The 23,082-nt window shown below is 38.0% G+C and overlaps 1 protein-coding gene across 1 annotated transcript in view; it reads right to left on the reverse strand.

Annotated features, from left to right (window-relative positions):
- neb (nebulin) overlaps window positions 1–23,082 on the reverse strand; it is a 59,048-nt gene that overhangs the window by 5,050 nt on the left and 30,916 nt on the right. The window contains exons 87-130 of the mRNA XM_016237734.1: window positions 22,938–23,042; window positions 22,751–22,858; window positions 22,539–22,652; window positions 22,257–22,454; window positions 21,998–22,102; window positions 21,803–21,907; window positions 21,603–21,710; window positions 21,409–21,516; window positions 21,219–21,326; window positions 21,024–21,128; window positions 20,821–20,925; window positions 18,900–18,998; window positions 18,688–18,792; window positions 18,470–18,574; window positions 17,301–17,405; window positions 17,098–17,202; window positions 16,901–17,005; window positions 16,703–16,807; window positions 16,485–16,589; window positions 16,268–16,372; window positions 15,824–15,925; window positions 14,179–14,280; window positions 13,926–14,033; window positions 13,727–13,831; window positions 13,525–13,629; window positions 13,337–13,441; window positions 13,138–13,242; window positions 12,936–13,046; window positions 12,720–12,830; window positions 12,538–12,639; window positions 11,509–11,613; window positions 8,996–9,109; window positions 8,786–8,890; window positions 6,483–6,587; window positions 5,829–5,933; window positions 5,320–5,430; window positions 4,151–4,261; window positions 3,619–3,732; window positions 3,397–3,501; window positions 2,453–2,557; window positions 2,037–2,141; window positions 1,411–1,503; window positions 923–1,015; window positions 225–317 (exon numbers count right to left, since the gene is read on the reverse strand). Coding sequence (XP_016093220.1) covers window positions 225–317; window positions 923–1,015; window positions 1,411–1,503; window positions 2,037–2,141; window positions 2,453–2,557; window positions 3,397–3,501; window positions 3,619–3,732; window positions 4,151–4,261; window positions 5,320–5,430; window positions 5,829–5,933; window positions 6,483–6,587; window positions 8,786–8,890; window positions 8,996–9,109; window positions 11,509–11,613; window positions 12,538–12,639; window positions 12,720–12,830; window positions 12,936–13,046; window positions 13,138–13,242; window positions 13,337–13,441; window positions 13,525–13,629; window positions 13,727–13,831; window positions 13,926–14,033; window positions 14,179–14,280; window positions 15,824–15,925; window positions 16,268–16,372; window positions 16,485–16,589; window positions 16,703–16,807; window positions 16,901–17,005; window positions 17,098–17,202; window positions 17,301–17,405; window positions 18,470–18,574; window positions 18,688–18,792; window positions 18,900–18,998; window positions 20,821–20,925; window positions 21,024–21,128; window positions 21,219–21,326; window positions 21,409–21,516; window positions 21,603–21,710; window positions 21,803–21,907; window positions 21,998–22,102; window positions 22,257–22,454; window positions 22,539–22,652; window positions 22,751–22,858; window positions 22,938–23,042 — 4,728 coding nt within the window. The remainder of the gene's footprint in view (window positions 1–224; window positions 318–922; window positions 1,016–1,410; window positions 1,504–2,036; window positions 2,142–2,452; window positions 2,558–3,396; window positions 3,502–3,618; window positions 3,733–4,150; window positions 4,262–5,319; window positions 5,431–5,828; window positions 5,934–6,482; window positions 6,588–8,785; window positions 8,891–8,995; window positions 9,110–11,508; window positions 11,614–12,537; window positions 12,640–12,719; window positions 12,831–12,935; window positions 13,047–13,137; window positions 13,243–13,336; window positions 13,442–13,524; window positions 13,630–13,726; window positions 13,832–13,925; window positions 14,034–14,178; window positions 14,281–15,823; window positions 15,926–16,267; window positions 16,373–16,484; window positions 16,590–16,702; window positions 16,808–16,900; window positions 17,006–17,097; window positions 17,203–17,300; window positions 17,406–18,469; window positions 18,575–18,687; window positions 18,793–18,899; window positions 18,999–20,820; window positions 20,926–21,023; window positions 21,129–21,218; window positions 21,327–21,408; window positions 21,517–21,602; window positions 21,711–21,802; window positions 21,908–21,997; window positions 22,103–22,256; window positions 22,455–22,538; window positions 22,653–22,750; window positions 22,859–22,937; window positions 23,043–23,082) is intronic.

Below are 23,082 nucleotides of genomic sequence, written 5' to 3' on the forward strand. Positions count from 1 at the left end.
TACCAAATATTACTGAAAAAAGGGAAAACAGGATTTTGTCACATGAGCTAGATGAGAGTTACACATATTGTTATAAATGATGGATTTGATGCAGTGACTTATTCCTAGGGTCACTAGAGGGACTAGCATAAACAGATGGAGGCTAAAAGGGTTTCTTAGATGATGGAGAGACGAAGAACAGGGAATGTTTTAGGGGTGGGATAGAGGGTCACACCATAGTGTACCGTGCTAATATTTTGCTGATTGCGTTTAACTCTCTCCGTCTCTGGGGTTTCTGAAATAGCTGTTCCTACTCCCAAATCTTCCTTGTATTGGATCTTTAAGCATGTAGAGGCAATGGGGCAAAAAAGGTAAAAATGTCAATAATCTTTTGAATATGAATGAGTAAAACCAAAAGACAAAACGTTGTTGAAATAAAACACAAAACACCTGAAAACAAAAGCGAAGAAAATGTAAAATGTAAAGAAAAAAAACATGGATCTCAAGCTATAGAAAGAAAAGTGGTAGAGTAATTATATATGGTATGAGACATAAACGCTACTGTTCAAATGTTTTGAGTCATTTGTAATGTTCCAAAGATTTGAATTTCAAATAAATGCTGTTCCTTTGAACTTTCTATTCAAAACAGTTATTTTAAACTGTAATAATGTTTCGTAATATTACTGGTTTTACTGTATTTTTCACAAATGCAATCTTGCTGAAGAGACTTCTTTCAAAAACTAAGACCCCAGAAACTTTTAAATAGTAGTGTATGAACATAAAATAAAATAGTGTGTGTGTGTGGGGGGGCGGGGTTGGGTTATCTAGGGATGTTTATCCATAAAAACTTGAAGAAGGGTGAAATGAGACTTAAAGAATATTAAAGAACGAGAGTATAAATTTGTCTAAACAAGAAGTCTTCTTTAAAGAGAAAAAACACTACCGAGCTGATGTTCTTCTGAGTTTCCCGTACACGCTTCACCTCAGGAAGGTCGGCAATAGATATGCCTTGCCTTAGGGAATCCCTGTATTTAATCTAATACACATTTCAGTCCATTAGGAGCATGGAACAGGTGTGATAAAGACAGAGTATCGACACATATGTGTAAGATTAAGAAGAAAAGAGAGGTTGAGTGTTTTAAACAATGCAGCACTAGTCAAGTCTTGGGACCAGTGTCAAATGAAGATGGATAAATGTATGGGCCATGTTATTTTAGGTTATTTAAAATGATGAGAGGAAGTGGCTATTATTTCAACTCAGCGAAATCTTACAATTATAACTTGATATTAGATGGTATATATTAAAATGATTGTTTGTGTTTGATATTAAATTTCTTAGGATGCTGACAGTATTTTGATTAAAATCAGGAGGCATTTTGGAGACACTCCAACAGGAAGCAGGGTGAATGATGGGGTCACACCGCAGTGTACCGTGCTAACAGCCTCCTGATTGCGTTTAACCCTCTCCATCTCAGGGGTTTCAGATATGGCTGTTCCTTGCCCAAGCTCCTCCTTGTACTGGATCTTTGGGATTGTACAAGCATAAGGAGGCATTAACATTTGTTTTTGTTATCTCTTGGGATAAGTAGTTTTCATTTGTTTTGTCTGGGGACGCTTCAGAATGTGCTCTTGCAACATAAAAAACAGACTCAACATTTGAGAAAAGGACAAACAAAGAAACAAAAACATTTCAAACACACATCATTGAAGACAGCAACACAAGAAAGATGTCAAATATGTAAATATTAAGCTTGTAAAATGGTTAGAGATATTGTTTAGGATGAAGAAAGGTCAACAGCATCAAATTTGATGATTACTGTTAGTGGCTTTGCTAGTTTATGACTACAAGTTAATGACTACATTAGACTAAGGTCTGTTTAGGATATCTACATTTACATGATATAAAAAGAGTTAACAAGAAATGTTAACTTGTGGTTGCAGTACAGAAAAAAGGAAAAGGTGGTGTAAAGCAAGAAATGAGAACAGAAAAAGGACCAAAAAAAGGTTTGTTGTTAGAATGTTAAAAAAAAAAAAAAAACTCATTGGGCAGTAGGTACCGAGCTGAAATTCTTTGTATTTTCTTTAACACGAAGCATTTCAGGGGTGTCCTTTACTGCTGAAACTTTGCCCTTACTGTTTTTAAGGTCAATCTGGTACTGAAGCTATAAAGAAAAGAGCACAAAGGCAGTCAAAAATGACACAAAAATGCAGCAAGAGAAAACAGTGCAACCAAAAATGTTCAAAATCATTCGAGAGTATTGCGATATAGACAACTACTGTAACTAACCAGCATAAGAAATGTGGAACCTGCCTACTCTTTTATTTTTATTTCTTAGACAAACAGGAAAGACAAGGACCAAAGACAACAAATGGTACAAATATCACTTTTAAGCTAAGATGAATAAAACAGGAACATTATATAGACTGAACAGACATAAAATGGACTGGCTCAAACCCTTGAAGAAACACTTACAGTGCTGAAGTTCTTCTGGTTCTCACGCACTCTTTGCATCTCAGGAGTGTCAAACACAGGCACATAGTGGGACATAGTCTTTTCAGCCTCCTCCTTGTACTTTTTCTATAAGATAAAACACAGAGATTCTGAGTTGACAAAATTGAGTTGTATCAACAATATCTTTCATAAAACAGTTATAAAAACAGAGGCACTGGATGATAGCTTAAAGACTTATCACTTTCCATTAATAAGGTTTAAAAAAACAACAACAGCCTAATACTTTTAAAAATGTCTAAAAGTCTTTTTGTTTCATTTTCAACAAATAGTGAAAATAATGGTGAATAACCTTCAGAAACTGTTCATTGTCAACCTCAAGAGGTCAAGCTGAAAAAATCTATGAACTGTTACCAAAACGTGTCTACTGTGTGAATCCCTTATTTGTCTGAATTTGTACTTTTCTACCAACACAATCTCAGGAGTGTCAAACACAGGCACATAGTGGGACATAGTCTTTTCAGCCTCCTCCTTGTACTTTTTCTATAAGATAAAACACAGAGATTCTGAGTTGACAAAATTGAGTTGTATCAACAATATCTTTCATAAAACAGTTATAAAAACAGAGGCACTGGATGATAGCTTAAAGACTTATCACTTTCCATTAATAAGGTTTAAAAAAACAACAACAGCCTAATACTTTTAAAAATGTCTAAAAGTCTTTTTGTTTCATTTTCAACAAATAGTGAAAATAATGGTGAATAACCTTCAGAAACTGTTCATTGTCAACCTCAAGAGGTCAAGCTGAAAAAATCTATGAACTGTTACCAAAACGTTGTCTACTGTGTGAATCCCTTATTTGTCTGAATTTGTACTTTTCTACCAACACGCATGCAACAAACATCAAAACTTACAAATTTTACAAAAAAAAAAAATTATAGCATTTTTTAAAGAGGCAACCCTCATACCTGGCTCACAATGTTCCTGATCTGCTGAGCGTGGAGGATGTCAGGGGTGTCAATGACTGTGGTGTATGTGGCTCTGTCATGCTCAGCATTCTGCTTGTACTTGGCCTGGAAAAACAATTCAAATCAAATGAATGTATCAATCAGTGTTGAAAATTTGGTGCTGATAGTTGAGGAAATCTTCTCTGAAATACTGGAATTATGGGTCGGAGATCATTTGTGTACCTGACTGAGGATTTCTGTGGCATTCTTTGCCCTCAAGAAGTCTGGAGTGTCAGTAGCCAAAACCAACATGCCTTTTCCCTTGATCTCTTGCTCCAGTGCTTTCTTGTACTCTCTCTGCAGGTATTAGGCAGACATATCATACTCATGTGACCATGTACATATGTTTGCTTATCAGTGATCTTTACAATCACACCAAGAAACATTCCTGTGGGCTACAAACACAATAAAAATCAGCATAAAAACTGAAAAGAATAAGAAGATATTAACATCGGAGCTGCAAATGAAAAAAAAATTATATATATAAGGGAGGTCATTTAGAACAGTAAGACAAAATGACATTTAGGGGGAGTCTCAATGGGATGAGTTGACTTGATTTACCAAACCTAGTTAGATGGCGCATCACAGGGAAACTCCATTAGCTTGATTAGTTTTCTCATTAGCAAGAGACAAATGGACTCATTTCTGCCTGATTAGTGTGTTGAGGAGGAAGTGGCGTTGAGGCAGAGGACTGCAGGTAAGATGGCAATCCTACCTCAGAAAGGATCTGAGTAGCATTCTTTGCTCTCAGTAACTCAGGAGTTTCCTCCAGCACTGTAAGCCCTTTACCCTTCACCCCTTCCTCTAGATCCCTCCTGTACTCTTTCTACGAGGCGGAGAAGAACAGAAAGACTGCAGACACATAGCACACACAGACATAGACACAGTGCTGGTGCAGTACTGCACTCACTGTCATTTCAACGTCACCAAGCATTTGCTCTGGGTATGAGTTAAAGCTTCACATGCATATAATCAAGGTGCATGCTTTCCATACACCAATAAAGTAACTGAGCATAATCTACTTAGAGCAAAGGCATTGCGGAGTTTGAAAAGCAACCTGATAAAGACATAAACAATGTTTATCAGAAATCTCACAGGCAAGAATATTGACCAAATAAAAAAACATTTTCTGAGGCTCTTTAACATGTACATTCTTTTTGTAGCAACGTTCATATGATTTGAAGCCAAACCAAGATCTAGAGGTTAAAATATACTAAAATATATATGTAATAAGATTAAATGTTTTCATGTACATGCTCAGGGTAACCAAGATCTAAAGAGGTTATTTTCAAATAAAATGTAACATAAAATAAAATAACATGTTATTTAATGTGCATGCGCAGGATAACTGAAGTAGAGTGGAAGTAGGTTTAAAAAAATCCAAGATATATGACCATAAAAGATTGTTATTAAGAAAAACATTAATAACAGGGTTCCCACACCCTTTGTTCATTGAAATTCAATGAATTTCTAATAATAATTTTAAAGAGACACAATGATACATTTTGGGCCAAGCATAACTTTTTAGAACTTTGTTAGTTTTCACAACTTTTCCTGGCCTGGAATTTCTAAATTTCCTAATATCTCCAGGTTTTCCATTACTATGGGAACCTTGTGAAAATAAAAAACAAAAGAAAAGACAAACACAAACACACACACACACACACACACACACACACACACACACACACACACACACAAACACACACACACACAATGATGTTGGAAGTGTATTACAGCGGAAGGATGGTTCATGCATACAAACCAAAACCTACTCAGGTGTAACGGAAACTTCAAAGACACTCATGTAAGGATTATTACGTGTATATGGTCTTAGTATTATTACCAGGATGGAAGGAAGAGAATATAAGGGCTTCATGTTACCTCGCTAACAATTTTCGTGGCGTGTCTGACATGCATCATGGCAGGGGTGACCTCCAACCCAGAGAGGTTCTTTCCTTTCATTGTCATCTCAAAGTCCTTCTTATACTCTTTCTATCCACCGCAAAGATAGAAGAGTGAGAGATACATGAAGCTTCTGGAATACGGGTTCAGTACACCATGGCCATAATGTTTTGAGTATCTTGATGTTCACTTAAACTGCTTTCTCCCATCAGTGTGTTGTATGTACATTGAAACTATCAAAACAGTTGTAAAACTATAAATACATGACACACATAAACGCCTACCATAAATCCATGGGTCTTGGTTGGAAATTGTGGTGTCCCAATTACTTACCAGCATTACAATATTTGTATCCACATAAAAGCAGTGTTTGAATTCCACTTAGCATTTCTCAGTCATTCACACTGGGTTACAAAGAATACTTGAGCAATATATATGCTGCCATTTGTTCTGCAGTGAATACAATAAGCTTGGGCAGCAGTATTTACCTGACTCTGGAGATGCTGAGCCTCCTTAGCAGTTACATAAGTAGGAGTCTCGAAGTCCAGCATGGCTTTGCCTCTTTCTTTCTCATATTTCTCCTTATACTTCACCTGTAGTCAGACAAATGCCCAAAGGTGAGGAACATATAACAAAAAAAAAGAAGCTGATTCATTTAATGGTTTTCTAAATAATGCTTGTTAAGCAAACACCAAAGCTTTGCTTGCATACTGAATATTTTTGTAGAGTCTGTGCTGTATTTGTTTTTTACTGGTTGACAATTAATCTGCCATATATATGTTCTGAGACTGAGAACAGAGTTTACTATAGGATTTACAGTGTGGAAAATTCATTAAAAACACTGGATGTTTATGGTGTTTTCACAATATAAAATGTCTGAGGTTTTAACGATGAAGTGACGTGTTTTTACAGCTTTGTTCTTACATAATGTTGAAACGATTCCTTGTAAAGGAGTTTTACAGGACAAACTAACCCAAACAAATAAAATGTAAATGATAAATAAATCTATTATAGCTGCATGAGTCTAACAAGGTGGATAAATTGAAATAAACAGGTCCAATATGTGCAGAATCAGTCTTCGTTTCACACACAGAGAAGCAGGCGACCGGCTGCGGAAAGCTCCAGAACTGTATGTGACTTACTTGACTCTGCAGCTCTGAGGCCTCTTTGTGGTGAAGCTGCTCAGGTGTGTCGGGTATCATATGGTAGTGACCCCTACTCTCCTCAAACTTCTTCTTGTACTGGTACTAAAGAGGAACGGCCAATAAAGCAGCTCAATAAAACAAAAAGGAAATCCAGTGCTTCATCTCTCCCATGTTAAAAAGGCCAAAAATGACCAAAAAAAGAAAAAAGAATGTGGGCACCAAAAACAAAGAAAGACTAATGACTGTCATGTTCACATAACATGAAGGAGGCTGTATATTGACAAAATGTTGTAAACTTCAAATTATCTAAAGTCAAATGATCTAATACTAAATATTATTATATTATATTAAATATTCTAATATCAAAATTGCTAACCCAAGACTAAAATCTAACCCAAGAGTAAACCCACTCCTAGAGCATTCAAACCACACAAGAACAAACCTACAGACTGTTGTTACTTAGTATGTTATATTGATTCTAAATCATCAGATGTACATTTTACCCATAGCGGGCCATAAAATTACCCAAAATCTCTTAAGACTTCCTTTGATAATGCATTAAGTAATTCCTGTGTCCACCAAACTTGACACCAGAGACCTGCGCGGGACGGATTTTTCAGTCCCGCTCCCGCAGAAATGTGTTATCTTGTCCAGCCTGCAACATTCATGTTTTGTCCCGCATAAATGTAGCCTATATTATTTTTCCCCCAGTACATCCATGAAATAGTAAGTTCCATAAATGCTCCCGATAAAAATATTTGTTATTAAAGCATCAACATTCACAAACCAGTTATTTTTTACAGAAAAGCAAGAATGGGCTGCTGCGTGCATGGTTTGGCATGGCAAAATCCGAGCAAGGAGCGCTCCATTTATAATCACTAAAAAGCTGACATCTCAGTTCATCGCTATCTCACAAAACTCTGTTATAACACAATGAATATATGCACAATGAATCTTTTATAGGCTAATGTCTACACTTCGTGTGTTATAATAAGAGGATTCGTGATCACGCAAATTTCAGCGCCGCTCAAGAACTCCGGCGTTTTGAGCGTTGACTGAGTGGATTCTAACTTAAACACTTCTGATTGGCCATTGCGTTCCAGAAATCAACAGATATGTCTGTGATTGGCTACATTGCTCAACGCTGCAAACACGTGTTATAAATAGAAACTCTGCCGATGCTTCCGCCTGTTAATCGTTTTTATTTTATATTAGTTGTTCTTGTTGCTTTTGTGCAATAGATAAATAACAATATATTTGTTTTTACTTGTTATATAAACAGGGTTGCCAACTTTTAAGTTTAGCTTAGCTTAACGTGACCGCGTGGTTGCGACGCCAGCGAAATCAAAGAGGCATGTCACAACTCTGTTTTTCAATGGCTCTGGCTTTAACTGAGGCGCTTCAACGAATTGCGCCACATTAAGTGAGCCAAAAATGTATTTATTGTTTGAATTTCGTATTAAAACTTACACAATTTGAAAGCTGAGACATTGTTTCATATCACAAGCAGGGTTGCCAATTTGGCGTGAGATTTACATGGGCAGCGTGAAAGCGTTGAGACAGAGCCTGAAAGCGTGTGTCTCACGCCAAATGCATGAGAGTTGGCAACCCTGATAAAGCATATGTAAAATTCCAACTTCAAATCTCTCTTTGAAGTGTCCAAGTATTCAATCTACATATCCTTAAAAATGATTTTCATATAAACCCTTTGCCATTTTTTTTAACTGTCCAATTTTTAAGTCTACAAAAGACTTATAACTTCCAACTTCAAACAGCCCAATTGTTATCCATAACAATAACCTTTTTAAATGTTCAGATAAAACTATGTAAACATTCAAGGTTTGCATTGGTAGGCTTTCCTTTTCTAGTTTATTATGCATACATTTTAATGGGAATTAAAAAGGTAGATAGAAAAAAATGCATCCAGAGAAGAGAGATTAAGCATGGAATGTTGTTAAAGTAAAAAATGGAAAAATTAGATGTTAGAGCGCTTTTAGGCAGTAGGCGTGTTAATTAAAAAAGAAGAAGGAGAAGAAGAAGAAAAGACTAGCACTAGAGTCACGTGTGAGCAAAAATGGAGATTGTTAAAGTCTAATGCTAGTAGCAGTACGTTTAAAATCAGATGAGGGTCACTACCAAATGATAGCCTGGAATGAGTAAATAGTTTAAATGAGGGCTTTCTATAAGGATGATAGATGGATCTTGTGATATTACATGAAGATGTGATATTTCACTGTTACAGTGTGTGAGATAAAGCAGTTTTGATGAGAGGGAAATGAAGCCGTCTGTAGAGCTCTTACGTCACTGGACAGCTTGCTAGTGCTCAGGTTGTGCTGCATGGACAGAGACTCTGCCATGTCCGTAACAGGTTTGTGAATCTTCTTCAGGTCACCTTTGTACTTCACCTGCATGATATATACACGCAAAAATGCACCATGATATGAAACACTCTCAATGTGATATGTGCTTGGTAAAATGCAGGTCATAATGTTTTTAAAAGATTAAAACACCTCGCTTGCAAGTTCATTGGCATCCTTCAGAGTCTGGTAAATCTTGCTGTTCTTCAAATCATACTGTGGTCTCTTTCCTTTCATCTCCTTGTCAAACTTCTCCTTGTACTTCACCTTTTGACAGAGGACAGTACCATTGTTAGTTGCTGGTAGTGTTTTGATCTCTGTCACATGTTGCCAAAATGCTTGCAAAAGCACAGACATGAATATCAAATTAATGGTTTCATGCAATCATCAGGGGAAGAAAGTGACACTGAAGAGTCACGTTACAACAGTGTTTCAGTTGGGTCTAATACAGTATCAGATCATGTTCACACTGTACTAGCCCCAAAGGGGAAGACCAACATAAATATTGGAGCATTCAAAAGCATCACATCAACATATACTTTTTTTGGTATTAAACCTGAAGTGTGTGATTTCTGTGCCACTAGCATCACCGAACCAATAGAGTGCAATAGTCCACTTGTCAGCAGCCTTGGTGCTGGGAAGTATTTTTTCACATTTTATTTTTCCCATAGGGATTTTAAAAAAAGTCTTAGGTGTTAAAGAGTTATTCAAGGTAAATCACAACATGAATCTTCAACATGAATTTGAAGCAAAAAAGTAAAATGGACAAAGGTACAATACTGTGTACTTTTTGTTATGGGAGTGGGTGGGTGCTAAAGTGATTGTGCTCAAAAAGGTTTATGAATACTTTGTTTGTCTACCATTGGTCGAACAAACAGAAAATCCTGCCCCAAACTAACACAAAATATCTTTTTGCTGCTTTCAATTGCCTGATTGGTTTAATTTTTGCAGAATCGTTGGAAATGTTATTTTTTCACAAGGAATTTCGATGTTAAACATTATTATTTAAAAATAAATTGAAATCTGCTGATGGCTTCAGCAGATGCACATACTACCAGTTTACAACCTGGTAGCTCACAGTAGGTCTGTCTTTAAAGCTTTCTAAGTTTTTGTTAAAAATCAATTCCCTTATGGAGAAAATGAATGGGATTTTTACTTCCGGAAATTGACTTTTGCACTCTATTGCTAAAGTAGTTTTTGTGCTCAAAAAGGTTCCTGAATACTTTGTTTGTCTGTCAATCCCAACCTAAACTAACACAAAATATATTTTTGTTTCAAATATGAACAAAAGTCTTATGGAAATGAGGCTGAGTAAATAATGAAAGAATTTTTATTTTTGGGTGAAAAATCACTTTAAAATGGCCTACTTAAAGAAAAATGACACACTTCAGCTTTAACTGAAGGGAAGGTGGTAGAGCGGTTGAATCTTTTCCCAGAGATTCTGAAAAATCTCCAGATCTGTGGAGGAATCAAATTTATGTCATCAAGCAAAGACAGTCGTGAGGAGTGTGTAGACCAAATGGTTGCTTTAAATACGGCATAAAATAAAATCAATCATCATTTGTGTGAAGTGTGTTTTTGGTCTGTAAACAGCAGTGACATGAGTTATTTAATTTTTAATTCTGTACACCTCATAGCTAATGAATAATAGAGTTGCTTGAATCTGCACACTCCTCAATACAACAGCACGCCAAAGGAATGCAACAGAATACCGGACACCAGTTCTGACAATTTGAGAGATAAGAGATTAAACAATCTGCATGCCAGGCAAATAAATGGGGGCAAAAATTCTACTGATGAGAAGAAAAAAAACTGTGACAGAGTGCTGACCTATAAGCCTATGCTTAGTCAACAAGCCAAAAGCTTGCATGACAAACACAAATAGAGACAAAATCAGAGACCAAAAAAATAATAATTTGGGTGGGAATGTAAAGTTGAGTGGGCAAAACCACTGAAAACCAACAAAAATATTTCAATGTCTGCAGGACCCAGAAATCTTCATGATATCTTATCAAATTGAGTGCCACTGGAGTTCAACAACTAGGTGAGTCAGAGGGAAAGAGAACAGACACCAGACAGAGTGCAAATTAAGTGCAAATGTTGCCCCCAGGGGCCAGGGACCCTTCTTACATCACTAGTCAGGGCACTCATTTTCATAATGTGCCGCATCTGAGGAGTGTCAAAGGAAGCAGCGCCATGGAGGGATGGATTTTCCTCCACCTAAAAAGCGCAGTGAAATGGCAGGGTAACATCAATGAGATGGGACAGAACAGTGAAAATGAATTTATGAATGAGCAGATGGATGGATTACAGAGAAAGGAAAGAGTCATGAATAAATACAGGGCAGATAGAGAACAGTGAGCAGATGGGGGGGTGGTACAGATTACAAGAGACACTCAGGGCTCACATAGACAATGACGGTATTAATGCTGATGGCCATGAGAAGCACTGCTGAGGCATTTGAATCTACTACTACTGTACAGTTATCTTTAAATATAACTGCATAATGATGACATGCAGCTGCCATGACGGTGAGGGTGTAAGGAAATTTTTTTCAAAATACATATCCAGTGGCTTCCAACTAAACCCCTGTGGTCCTTGTCGATAAATACAATGAAAGTCTATGTATTGCATTGTGTCTAGTGTGTAGTTGCGAACGGTATTACCTGACTAGTCAGTTTGGACACCTCAGTGGCCAGGGTGATATCAGGACGGCCAAGCAGAGTTCCACCACGGCTGGCCTCCTGGCGAGCCTTATCACGGTATCCGATCTACAAGAACAGTTTTGCAACCATTACTATTTACTATTACAACAATACATGTTTTTTTGTCAAGACTTTAATACAGAGGATTGCATACTAAAAGTTCACCCGAAAATGAAAAGTCTGTCATTATTTACTCAGCCATAAGACTTTTGTTCATATTTTTAAGGAAACCCGAGAGATTTCTGACCCTCCACTGAAAGTCCATTCCCCCCAAAACATTTAAAAAATTTTAAAAATTACATAGAGATTGTAAAAGAAATCGATAGGAATTGCGCTTTTTAATTCAAGACTTTAGAAGAGAAACAAAAGTTTTATATAATAAACAGATTAAATATATGCTTTTACTCACATATAAACATTGATCAATGCACATACATAGAGCACATCAAATATGGTAAACACGGAAGCTCAAATGTGTTGCTAAATGTGTGAGAACCAATAAGGTTTGTTATCGCCATTTAAGAAAATACATTTTTGTTTTATATTTGTTTAAATGTTATAATATTATTTGTTTGTTTTGTTTCAATTTAATCTGTTAATTATGAAAGAAAATTGTGTAATTTATAAACGTCATAAAGGGCGTGATAATGAATTGGACAGCGATACGTCGGGAGATATGAAGAGGGTCAGACATAATTTTCGTCCACTTCATAAGTTTTTTTTGCGGAAAGTTTTCTTTAGAACAAATTTCGTATTGTATCATTTTTATCTTAATTTTAATCAATGTTTTGTTGATCAATTATTCAATTAAAATAAATAAGAACAAGACAAGAATGCATGGTGGAATGAAGTTCGTGACGAAATGCAAACCCACTGCCGTTAACCATATATGAGTGTTCTATATATACGAATGAAAGTCTTGTGTGTTTGAATGACACAAGGGTGAGTAAGTGAACAGAATTTGAACGGACCCTTTAAAGTGACCCTCACCTCACTGACAAGCTTAGCAGCTTGAGTGGCTTTCCTGATGTCTGGGCGGTCAGCAACCGAAGTGTACGTCAACTTGGCTTTAGCCTCCTGCTTATAGGCGATCTAAATAAAGAGAGACGTGGGAATTAAAATAAACTCTGTCTGAAACTATTATCTGAGGCAGATACATGTTAGTTCCTTACATTGCTTTGGTTCTTGGCCACTTCCATGGCATGTTGCACATCAGGAGGAGCAATCATTTGGTTGTAATTAGACTTGCCTTTCTCCTTCTCAAACTTCTGCTTGTACAATTTCTGTGAAAAGTTCACGTGAGATTACGATTGGCAATCACAATACAATCGCTACAAATGAAGTTTCTTTTAATAAAGGGGTGGAAAAAAAAGAGTATTTAAACTTACAGCACTTGTGATTTTGGAAACTGCTTTGCTGTGGGCAGTCTCGCGGGTTTCAGCAAGAGTGGTGAAGCCGCCTGACTGGAGATCCTTTTTGCTGGCCTCCTTGTATTTGGTCTGCAGAAAAAGTTGCAAAACATGAATTTTCCAAATATTTTACGGTGCTTTAATGAATCTGCACACATTACAACATTACATTGTGCCGTACCTCAGACGCAAGTTTAGCCACTGATTTAGCATGAAGGATTTGAGGAGTGTCATGGACAGCAATGTAATGGCCCTTGGCCTTCTCATACTTCTCCTTGTATTTCACCTGAAGAACCGTGACATTTTCCGTTAGTTCAACTAGTCATATGTTGTATGTTGATTCTCAAAAATGGAAAATGTATAGGGAAAATGTCACTCACATCGCTGGCAAGCTCAGTGTTCTGCTTAGCCAGAATGGTGTATTTATCATCAGGAACAGACATTACACAGCCCTTCAACATTTCCTTATCGTACTTGTACTCAACCTGTGAATTACAAACAAATCAATTCATTAATCTGGAATTATTTTCTCAACTGAAACTGTTATAGAAAATTGAGCGGCACGAACATCACTCTGCTGGAAGCTGTTCTTAGCTGCATGAACAAAATCAGGTCTGTCCACAGTCCAGATCCATTTGTTCTTGGTGGCCTCATACTTCTTCTTGTAGTCAAGCTACAAGGAGGAAAATCACAAATAATAAGATGCATAATGAGACACTGACTTGCAATTCAGTTTCATAGATGCTCAGTGCAGATCAATGCAGACTTACATTGCTGATGTTCTTGTAGGCTTCCTTGGCGGCACGAATGTCGTGAGCGTCAGGTGCTATGTTGATGTGAGCCTTGTTTCTTTCATACACTTCCTTGTATTTCAGCTGTAAAAAAAAAATCAGAAGTCTGAAATTAAGTATATACTGACATAAAAAGAAACTGGTTCCTTTCTGTAAATGTAAAGAAGGGTAAACCTACATTGCTGGTGATCTCCTTGACCTTCTTCATGTGCTGGCTCATGGGAGTGTCATGTCCAAGAGTGTAACTTGTCGCTTTGGTCTTGTTGTATTCCATCTTATAAGTGATCTAAAAAGGAGAACAGGGATGCCAGATGAATGCATTCACATACAATTGGAGTAATTCTCAAGTGACACTGAAAATTAGGAACGTCTACTATATGTATGTATAAATCCTTTCCACACTATGGAAGGCAGATGGTGATGATACTCACATCGCTGATCTGCTTGCTGCGCTTGGCAACTTGATAATTAGGGGTATCCAGCACTGCGGTGTACTTCGACTTGGCACGTTCATAATGCTCTCTGTACTTCCACTACAGGAAGTGATGGACAAGAAATGATAGTCAGGGAAAGCACATTTCCAAATCTTTATTAAGTTATTAAAAAGTTACGGCAAGTAGTATAATAACTGGCAATATCATGCATTAAAAGGGAAGGGTTAATCATGACAGACTTCCACAAAATTCATTCAGTGGAAAGCATGCAAATAATGGCTTATGGATACTAGGATATTCAGCAGTCCATAAAGATGCACACATACAGTACACATACATGCAACAGAGAACATGCAATATGCAGTGAGCCAAAAGATGGAAGTGGAAAGCAGCGTCAGGCAACAGTATTCAGAAAGACACCGACAAGTTACTGCTAACGTATAATGTCTTCATCTCTATGCTCATTCTTCTGCAAACTTTTGAACGTGGCATATCATCTCTGAATGTATTTTTTATAAAAACAAAATTTCACATTAAACATTGACATTTTGACAATGTATTTTAAAGCAAAACAATTGATTTGATTACATTTTATTTTAATTAATTAATTTAAACGATGTATAATTGTTTATTTGTTCATTGTAAAATAATAACCTGATTCAAAGAAACTAGAGGAAAACCTCGCCATGACACCTTAAAGTAGCGGAGATCGGGCTAGTTGTCACACTTTTTACTCCAGTGAATACAGTTCAGGGTAAAACGTGTGACATCCTGCTCCCACAAATTTATGAAAACATCATTATCCTAACATAGTTTAACTTTCAGTTAAAATCTATCTCTGCTATACAGCTGACTTGCATTAATGCATGCCAGCATGGTAATACTGTGTCATAGTGCCAGTCTCTCCTACATACGACCTGTAAACTGAAACATTGCTATACCTGTTTTTCCTAGCAAACTAAATGGAGTTATGGACAGTGATCAGTGGATATGTTTTAAAAGCAGGGTATGGTAGAAAATCCAAAGTAGTGACAGTAAATGGCTGCATATGACCATTAAAGGTGAAGTTAGGGGTGCATTGATGAAGAGATGAGATTTCTATGGGGCTTGGAGGACTACAAGTGGGCAGATGGTTACCTTACTCCACATGCCAGAGTTGTACATGGCTACAAGAATGTCAGGACGGCGCAGTTCATTGCAGCCGCTCTTGAGTAACTCCTTGGCCTTGAATTTATATTTTCCCTGTCCATTGAGAAAACACACAGACACACAAATCATGCCACAAATGAAGACAGAGATGGAAAGTGGCTCCAGGTAGAGTCCAGGTAGAGTTGCTCTACCAAACTGTGTACTCCAGATAAGAGATTTCAAAAGAGTAAGCTTAACCTTATCCCTTAACTCATGACCCAACCACCAAACTGTTCAGATGAAGCAGTATCTGGAGCACACAGATTTAGTTCAAGCTGTGCACACTCAAAAAAGTCCTGTAGCAGACACCTAAATCAGGGGAGAGAAAGAGACACGATCAAGTGACATTATAGCCATGCGATAGAGCCATCCAGTGGATCAGAGACGATTTCATGCTCGGGCCCCTGTGGCAGGCGATGGACCTGTAGGGAGCGGCTGGAGCTGGTGGCTTTACCTGACTCAACTTGCTGACCTCCTTAGCCAAGACGTTTCTAGGGTCATCTACAACTATGGTGTACTTATCCTTAGACTTCTCATAGTTGGCACGGTAGGACCTCTGCTCAGGATTTCAAAACAGGAGTTATAGACAACTGCCTTGAGAGCAGTAAAGATGAGCACTCATTCAGGGGAGAAAAATGCCATAACAGGTAAACTCAAAGTGAAATCTTAGTAAAGAAAAAACATGACATATGAAAGTAACAGACATCAATTTGAGATGGTAATAGGCTTGTTGTAATAGTTTACCTTTAAAGCTGTACCCATTACAGAGGCAGTGGAAGAGAATCAGGTTATGAAGGCATACATTTTGTATTTTTCTTGCTTCTCCAACTCTTGCATTGTATTTATCCATTAATATACCAGAGTATTATGAAACAAAGTCATGCTTTCATTGACTTACATCATTGATCAAAAGTGTAGCGTTCTTGGCAGCCTCAAAGAATGGTGTGTCACATGTGTACTTGAAGTTGGCTCTGTTCTTCTCGAATGATGCTTTGTAGAGTCTCTGTTAACAAAAACAGATAGATGAGAGTAAGAGGAGGCTTTGCTATATACCATAGTACTGAATAAATGAGCCGAAATGAGTAGAAATTAATAAACTTGTGGTTTCTCATTACTTCGCTGTAGAGGGCCTTGTTGTGTTCAGCATGCACCATCGCAGGTGTGTCCCACACGTAGCAACCGATGCCCTTGATCCATTCAAGATCCTCTTTGTACTTTATCTAAATTGGATAAGAACATGTGAGAGAGGTTAAACAGCAATATGAGTTTCTGTCAATGACTCTGCGAGCTGTCATGTTACAGAAACAAGAGGACGCTTTATAGTTATACTCACGTCACTGATGCAGTCCCTCACAATCTTGCTGTGGAAGAACTCAGGGCGGTCGGGGATAGACTTCCAGGTGCCCAATGTGCTGATGTACTTCTCCCTGTATTTGACCTGTAAAAGGAGAGAGTAAGTAAGTGACAGAATTCCTCACTAAATCACATTCATGTTTAAAGCAAACCAAAAGTCTTAGTTTAGTCTACTGACCTCACTGATGTCATCTCTGACTCTCTTGGCACAGAGAATATCCAGGGCGTCCTTGTCAGCGTGGTAGTGTCCCTTAGACAGCTCAAAGGTCTCCTTGTAGCGCAGCTGGAGAGGAATGATGTAGATTGTTAGAAGGGCTCTTTTACTGATATTGAACAGGACAATAAAAGAAGAAATAAAGCATCTGGTTGACTTACATCGCTGGCATTGAGGTAGGCTTTCTTGGAACGAACCAGGATTGGTGTGTCATGGATGGGAGTATACTTGTGCTTCATCTTTTCATACTGTTCCTTGTACTTTTTCTAAAGATGATACAAAAGATGAATTACATGCTTGTCTGCAAACACGTTATTTAGTGGTAAAAAGATATTAGTGTTGTAAAAAAAAAAGCTCCAATTACCTCACTGTACACTACTTTCATGGAACGGGCGTGATCCAAGATGGGAGTGTGTGATTCTGGGGTGAAGAAGGCCCTCTCCTTGGATGCCAGATCAATGTACTGGAACTGTGACGTCACAACAATTTTATGGTGAATATCTACTTTTCTCCAGTGAATTGAGAAAATTTACCAGGTAAGTTAAATATTTCTTACCAGCCATGAAATGCTGTTTTGCATTATTATTATTTTTTTTAATGTTAAAAAAATATTTTTGTGACCATGACAACAGGATTATTTTACAGTAGCTTTTTTTCCCCTTTTATATTAAGTGACTGTGTTACTCACAGCATCATATTAGCCAGTCTCATTCTCTGACGGAAACTGCACTTGTCACAAAAATGAGGAAACGTCATTTTGTTCATCATATGACTGGCTAATCCGAAGAATATTGCACTTACTGTACAGTATGTGTCAGGATATGAACTGGAACTAGTCAAACTTCAAATGGTATTTTTTATAAAAGTAAAGGTTGGTTAAAGACACGTAAAGGCTGAAATACCCTACACAACTTAAAAATCTGAACAGATTTTAAAACACTAGGCATCATATTCTTTTTAACTTTGTAAATGGTTACAGAGAAAAAACTGGGCATCACACACTAAATGAATAAGGATCACAATACCAGACTTTCAAGTCGTTCTGAACACAACAAACTCACACAGAAATACATGCTTGTTGTTAGGAGATGCATGGCAAATAAAAACAATACAATGGTATACATTTTAAAATCAGCTCAAAATATCAAATATGTTTGACATTCTCAGACTGGATGAAATCATAGTCTGAAGTTAAAAAAATGAGTCTGTGTCCATTATACACTACGCAATTTTCTATGAAATCTGTCAATTCTGACAGCCCAAAATCTGTTGCTGACTCGTCAATACTGCAAATCTGTGCAAAAGTCATGTAGTGTATTCCAGTCTTAAATTGTGACAGATGTTTTCTTCAATTAATGTTTTGGGTATCTTTGAGTGGAAACCGCTTTTGTCAGTTATATCAGCGAGGGTCATACTGTCATTTGTATAACCTGACCCATTTAATTCTGAACCCTGAGCATGATCTCTTAATTTGAGACATTATAACAATTCATTATTTAGATTTAATAAGGGTTAGGGCTAAAAGTGATTTACCTTGTTGGTCAGACTCTGTGCCCACTTGGCTCTCTTAATTTCCAGGCCATCCACAGTAGTGGTACATTTGGTCTTTTCCTTATGGCCCTCAGCTCGGTACACAATCTGAGGATAGAAACAGATGAAGAGACATTTAAGAATGTGGATAGGCTTTAAAACAGGAATGATGGAGTCTAGAAGTGAGATGTCAGGCCTAAGGCTGATATAAAATCACTCACATTACTCATATGGGTCTTGAGTTCAGTCACACGCTTGTACTCTGGTGTGTCCAGGACTACACTGAAGTTGGAATAGTTCTTCTTGGCGTCAATGTCATAGGATTTCTAGCAAATAGGTTTAAAAAAAAATCCTGATTAGTACCAAAAATAATCAAAATGAGCCATCATAAGTGAAACATGACATGCAGGATAATAAGTGAATGAATAATTACTCTAAACTTGGTGATCTCACGGATTCGGACCATCTCAGGGGAGTCCACCATAAAGCAGCCAATACCTCTCAGCCAATGCAGATCCTCTTTATATTTCAGCTGCAGAAGATATAAACACAGTTAACATACCTGCAAATGTCAAGGCGGGAAATACTGTGTGTGCATCGCTTGCAGTATGCCATAGTAAATTTAGGTGCATGTATGACGGACACCTACATCACTGCTGATCTCGTTGACGTGGAAGCAGTGCATCAGCTCTGGGGTAATGGGCATGGACAGAAGATTTCCTCTGCTGTTGTAGTACTTCTCCTTATAGCACAGCTGTAGGTGGAAAATAACCATTATTAGAGCATCTAATCATTTTTGGTGGAATATCATGCGAGACAGAACTCATGTATTCATAATAAAGACATACTTACATCACTGATTGCATGTTGAGTGGCCTTAACCTGTCGGATCTCAGGTGTGTCATACTCAGAGTGGATCTTGTCCTTTTCCTTCTCATATTTCTCACGATACAGTCGCTATAACAAAATGAAACCTTGTCAATATCCTCGTTTGTGACAAAGTTTACATTTCCAAAGTGAAAAGCTTTATATTTATCTTGGACTTACTTGGTTGGTGACCTTGTTAGCCTTCCTGATGGTGACAAAGTTTACACCTTCAGGATCTAGTTTGTAGTTCCTGGCTTTCATCTGCTCATAGGCTTCCTTGTACTTCATCTACAGACATTGGAACATCAGATGAGATGTATTCATAACATTAAATCGCTTTTTTATTTTGAAAACTGAGGTGTTCTCGTACATTGCTGGTGATTATGCTGTTGGCCTTGGCCTGTTTGTTTAAGGGAGTGTCATAGGGCAGAGTGTAACCGGTGGGCATAAACATATTATTAGCCTCTTTGTAGAAGTTCTGAAAGAAAGAAAGAAAGTGATATGAAGCATACATCAACGGAGAGATCAGCACACATTTTTATGTACTTGTAAGAGGCATCATACGTCGCTCTGGATGTAGTTGGCTTGACGGGCCCTTTCTGTATCGACAGTCACAGCGGGAGCGGTGTTTTTACCCATGACGTTTGTGGCGTAGTCATGACGGTAGTTAAGCTGTAGACAGGAAATATATGAGTTAGAAGGTTCTGCTTCAATTAAATTGAAGGCACTTTAATATAAGTTGATACATGTTTTTCAGAAGATACCTCGCTCAAGTTCTTAGCGCTCTGCTTGCATGTTTCATAGACAGGGGTGTCTGTGACCACAGTGTAGTCCTTAAAGTGCTCGATTCCCTTAGCTCTGTAAAGATTCTGAAAGAGAACAGCACACAGGAGAAGACGGCAACATGTGAGATGATGGAAAGGGAGGAGTAAACTGAAAGAAAATGAAATGATACTTACTTCGCTCTGCAGTTTCATAGATTGCTTACAACGAAGAATCTCAGGAGTGTCCCAAGCATAGCAGCCAATACCCTTCAACCAGTTGAGGTCATCTTTGTAGAAGAATCACTCACATTACTCATATGGGTCTTGAGTTCAGTCACACGCTTGTACTCTGGTGTGTCCAGGACTACACTGAAGTTGGAAAAGTTCTTCTTGGCATCAACCTCATACGATTTCTAGGAAAAAAATCCTGATTAGCACCAAAAATAATCAGAATGAACCATTATATGAGTGAAATATGACCTGCATGATAAGTGAATGAATAATTACTCTGAACTTGGAGATCTCGCGGATTCGGACCATCTCAGGAGAGTCTGCCATAAAGCAGCCAATGCCTCTCAGCCAATGCAAATCCTCTTTATATTTCAGCTGCAGAAGATATAAACACAGTTAACATACCTGCAAATGTCAAGGCGGGAAATACTGTGTGTGCATCGCTTGCAGTATGCCATAGTAAATTTAGGTGCATGTATGACGGACACCTACATCACTGCTGATCTCGTTGACGTGGAAGCAGTGCATCAGCTCTGGGGTAATGGGCATGGACAGAAGATTTCCTCTGCTGTTGTAGTACTTCTCCTTATAGCACAGCTGTAGGTGGAAAATAACCATTATTAGAGCATCTAATCATTTTTGGTGGAATATCATGCGAGACAGAACTCATGTATTCATAATAAAGACATACTTACATCACTGATTGCATGTTGAGTGGCCTTAACCTGTCGGATCTCAGGTGTGTCATACTCAGAGTGGATCTTGTCCTTTTCCTTCTCATATTTCTCACGATACAGTCGCTATAACAAAATGAAACCTTGTCAATATCCTCGTTTGTGACAAAGTTTACATTTCCAAAGTGAAAAGCTTTATATTTATCTTGGACTTACTTGGTTGGTGACCTTGTTAGCCTTCCTGATGGTGACAAAGTTTACACCTTCAGGATCTAGTTTGTAGTTCCTGGCTTTCATCTGCTCATAGGCTTCCTTGTACTTCATCTACAGACATTGGAACATCAGATGAGATGTATTCATAACATTAAATCGCTTTTTTATTTTGAAAACTGAGGTGTTCTCGTACATTGCTGGTGATTATGCTGTTGGCCTTGGCCTGTTTGTTTAAGGGAGTGTCATAGGGCAGAGTGTAACCGGTGGGCATAAACATATTATTAGCCTCTTTGTAGAAGTTCTGAAAGAAAGAAAGAAAGTGATATGAAGCATACATCAACGGAGAGATCAGCACACATTTTTATGTACTTGTAAGAGGCATCATACGTCGCTCTGGATGTAGTTGGCTTGACGGGCCCTTTCTGTATCGACAGTCACAGCGGGAGCGGTGTTTTTACCCATGACGTTTGTGGCATAGTCATGACGGTAGTTAAGCTGTAGACAGGAAATATATGAGTTAGAAGGTTCTGCTTCAATTAAATTGAAGGCACTTTAATGTAAGTTGATACATGTTTTTCAGAAGATACCTCGCTCAAGTTCTTAGCGCTCTGCTTGCATGTTTCATAGACAGGGGTGTCTGTGACCACAGTGTAGTCCTTAAAGTGCTCGATTCCCTTAGCTCTGTAAAGATTCTGAAAGAGAACAGCACACAGGAGAAGACGGCAACATGTGAGATGATGGAAAGGGAGGAGTAAACTGAAAGAAAATGAAATGATACTTACTTCGCTCTGCAGTTTCATAGATTGCTTACAACGAAGAATCTCAGGAGTGTCCCAAGCATAGCAGCCAATACCCTTCAACCAGTTGAGGTCATCTTTGTAGAAGATCTGAAATGAGATCAATGTGAAGGTTACAGCTTCAAAAAGACCCCAAACCAGTTAGAAATCTCATTTAAACCAGTGGAACCTAACTTGCATTTGCATATGTACATGACAGTACATGAAAATATGAAGCGTGTTTGGATGTACAGGTATAACTCACGTCGCTCAGTTGCTCGTTGACCTTCCGGGCGTGCACGTACACCTGCATGTCAGGCAGGCAGATCCACTGGTGCAGATATTTACGGTAGTCAACCCCACTGACAGTCTTCTGAGTACTGCGTGCGGATACAATGTCAAGCATGTCGGGAGGTACATGGACCTTTGCCTTGGTCTTCTCATATTTGTCTTTGTACAGGCGCTAACGGAAAAAGCATTACAAAGTTTTAATTATTTTGACATTTAGTAAGTTACGAAACTGGACCTCAGCTGATGCTTGACTCACATCCAGAACCAGTTTTCCAGCTTTGATACATCTTGCAGTAGCAGGGTCGTCCTCAAGACACTTAGGCAGGCTGTACAGGGTCTTGAACTTCTCATAATCTTCCTTGTATTTATTCTATAGAATCCAACGAACATTTAATGTTAGTATGTTTAGGACAATCAGACAGTTCTCTTTCTATGAAGGCATTAGTAAGAATTGGAGAAGGGACTCACATTGCTCAGGATGACCTTCTGTTGTCTGGCATGGACTAAGGCATGGGAATCGTGAGGGATGCTGTAACTCTTGGCCTTGATCTTGTCCCAAGCCGCAGAATAGGCTTTCTGAATGTACACAAAGATATTTCAGAAACTGGGACAACAAATAAAACCCAGCATTTTAGAGCTTTTCTTGCAGGCTTACGGTGCTGTAGATCTCCTTCAGGTTACAGCATCTTGCGTAGTCACAGGTGTCTAGAACAGTGGTGTAAATGTGTTTCTCCTTATGATATGCCTCTCTGTAGTTCAGCTGTGGATAAAACAAAAAATTTGCAGCACATTACCAAGTA

Source organism: Sinocyclocheilus grahami, unplaced genomic scaffold (assembly GCF_001515645.1).
Source record: "Sinocyclocheilus grahami isolate Dianchi unplaced genomic scaffold, SAMN03320097.WGS_v1.1 scaffold523.1, whole genome shotgun sequence".
Classification (NCBI taxonomy): Eukaryota; Metazoa; Chordata; class Actinopteri; order Cypriniformes; family Cyprinidae; genus Sinocyclocheilus; species Sinocyclocheilus grahami.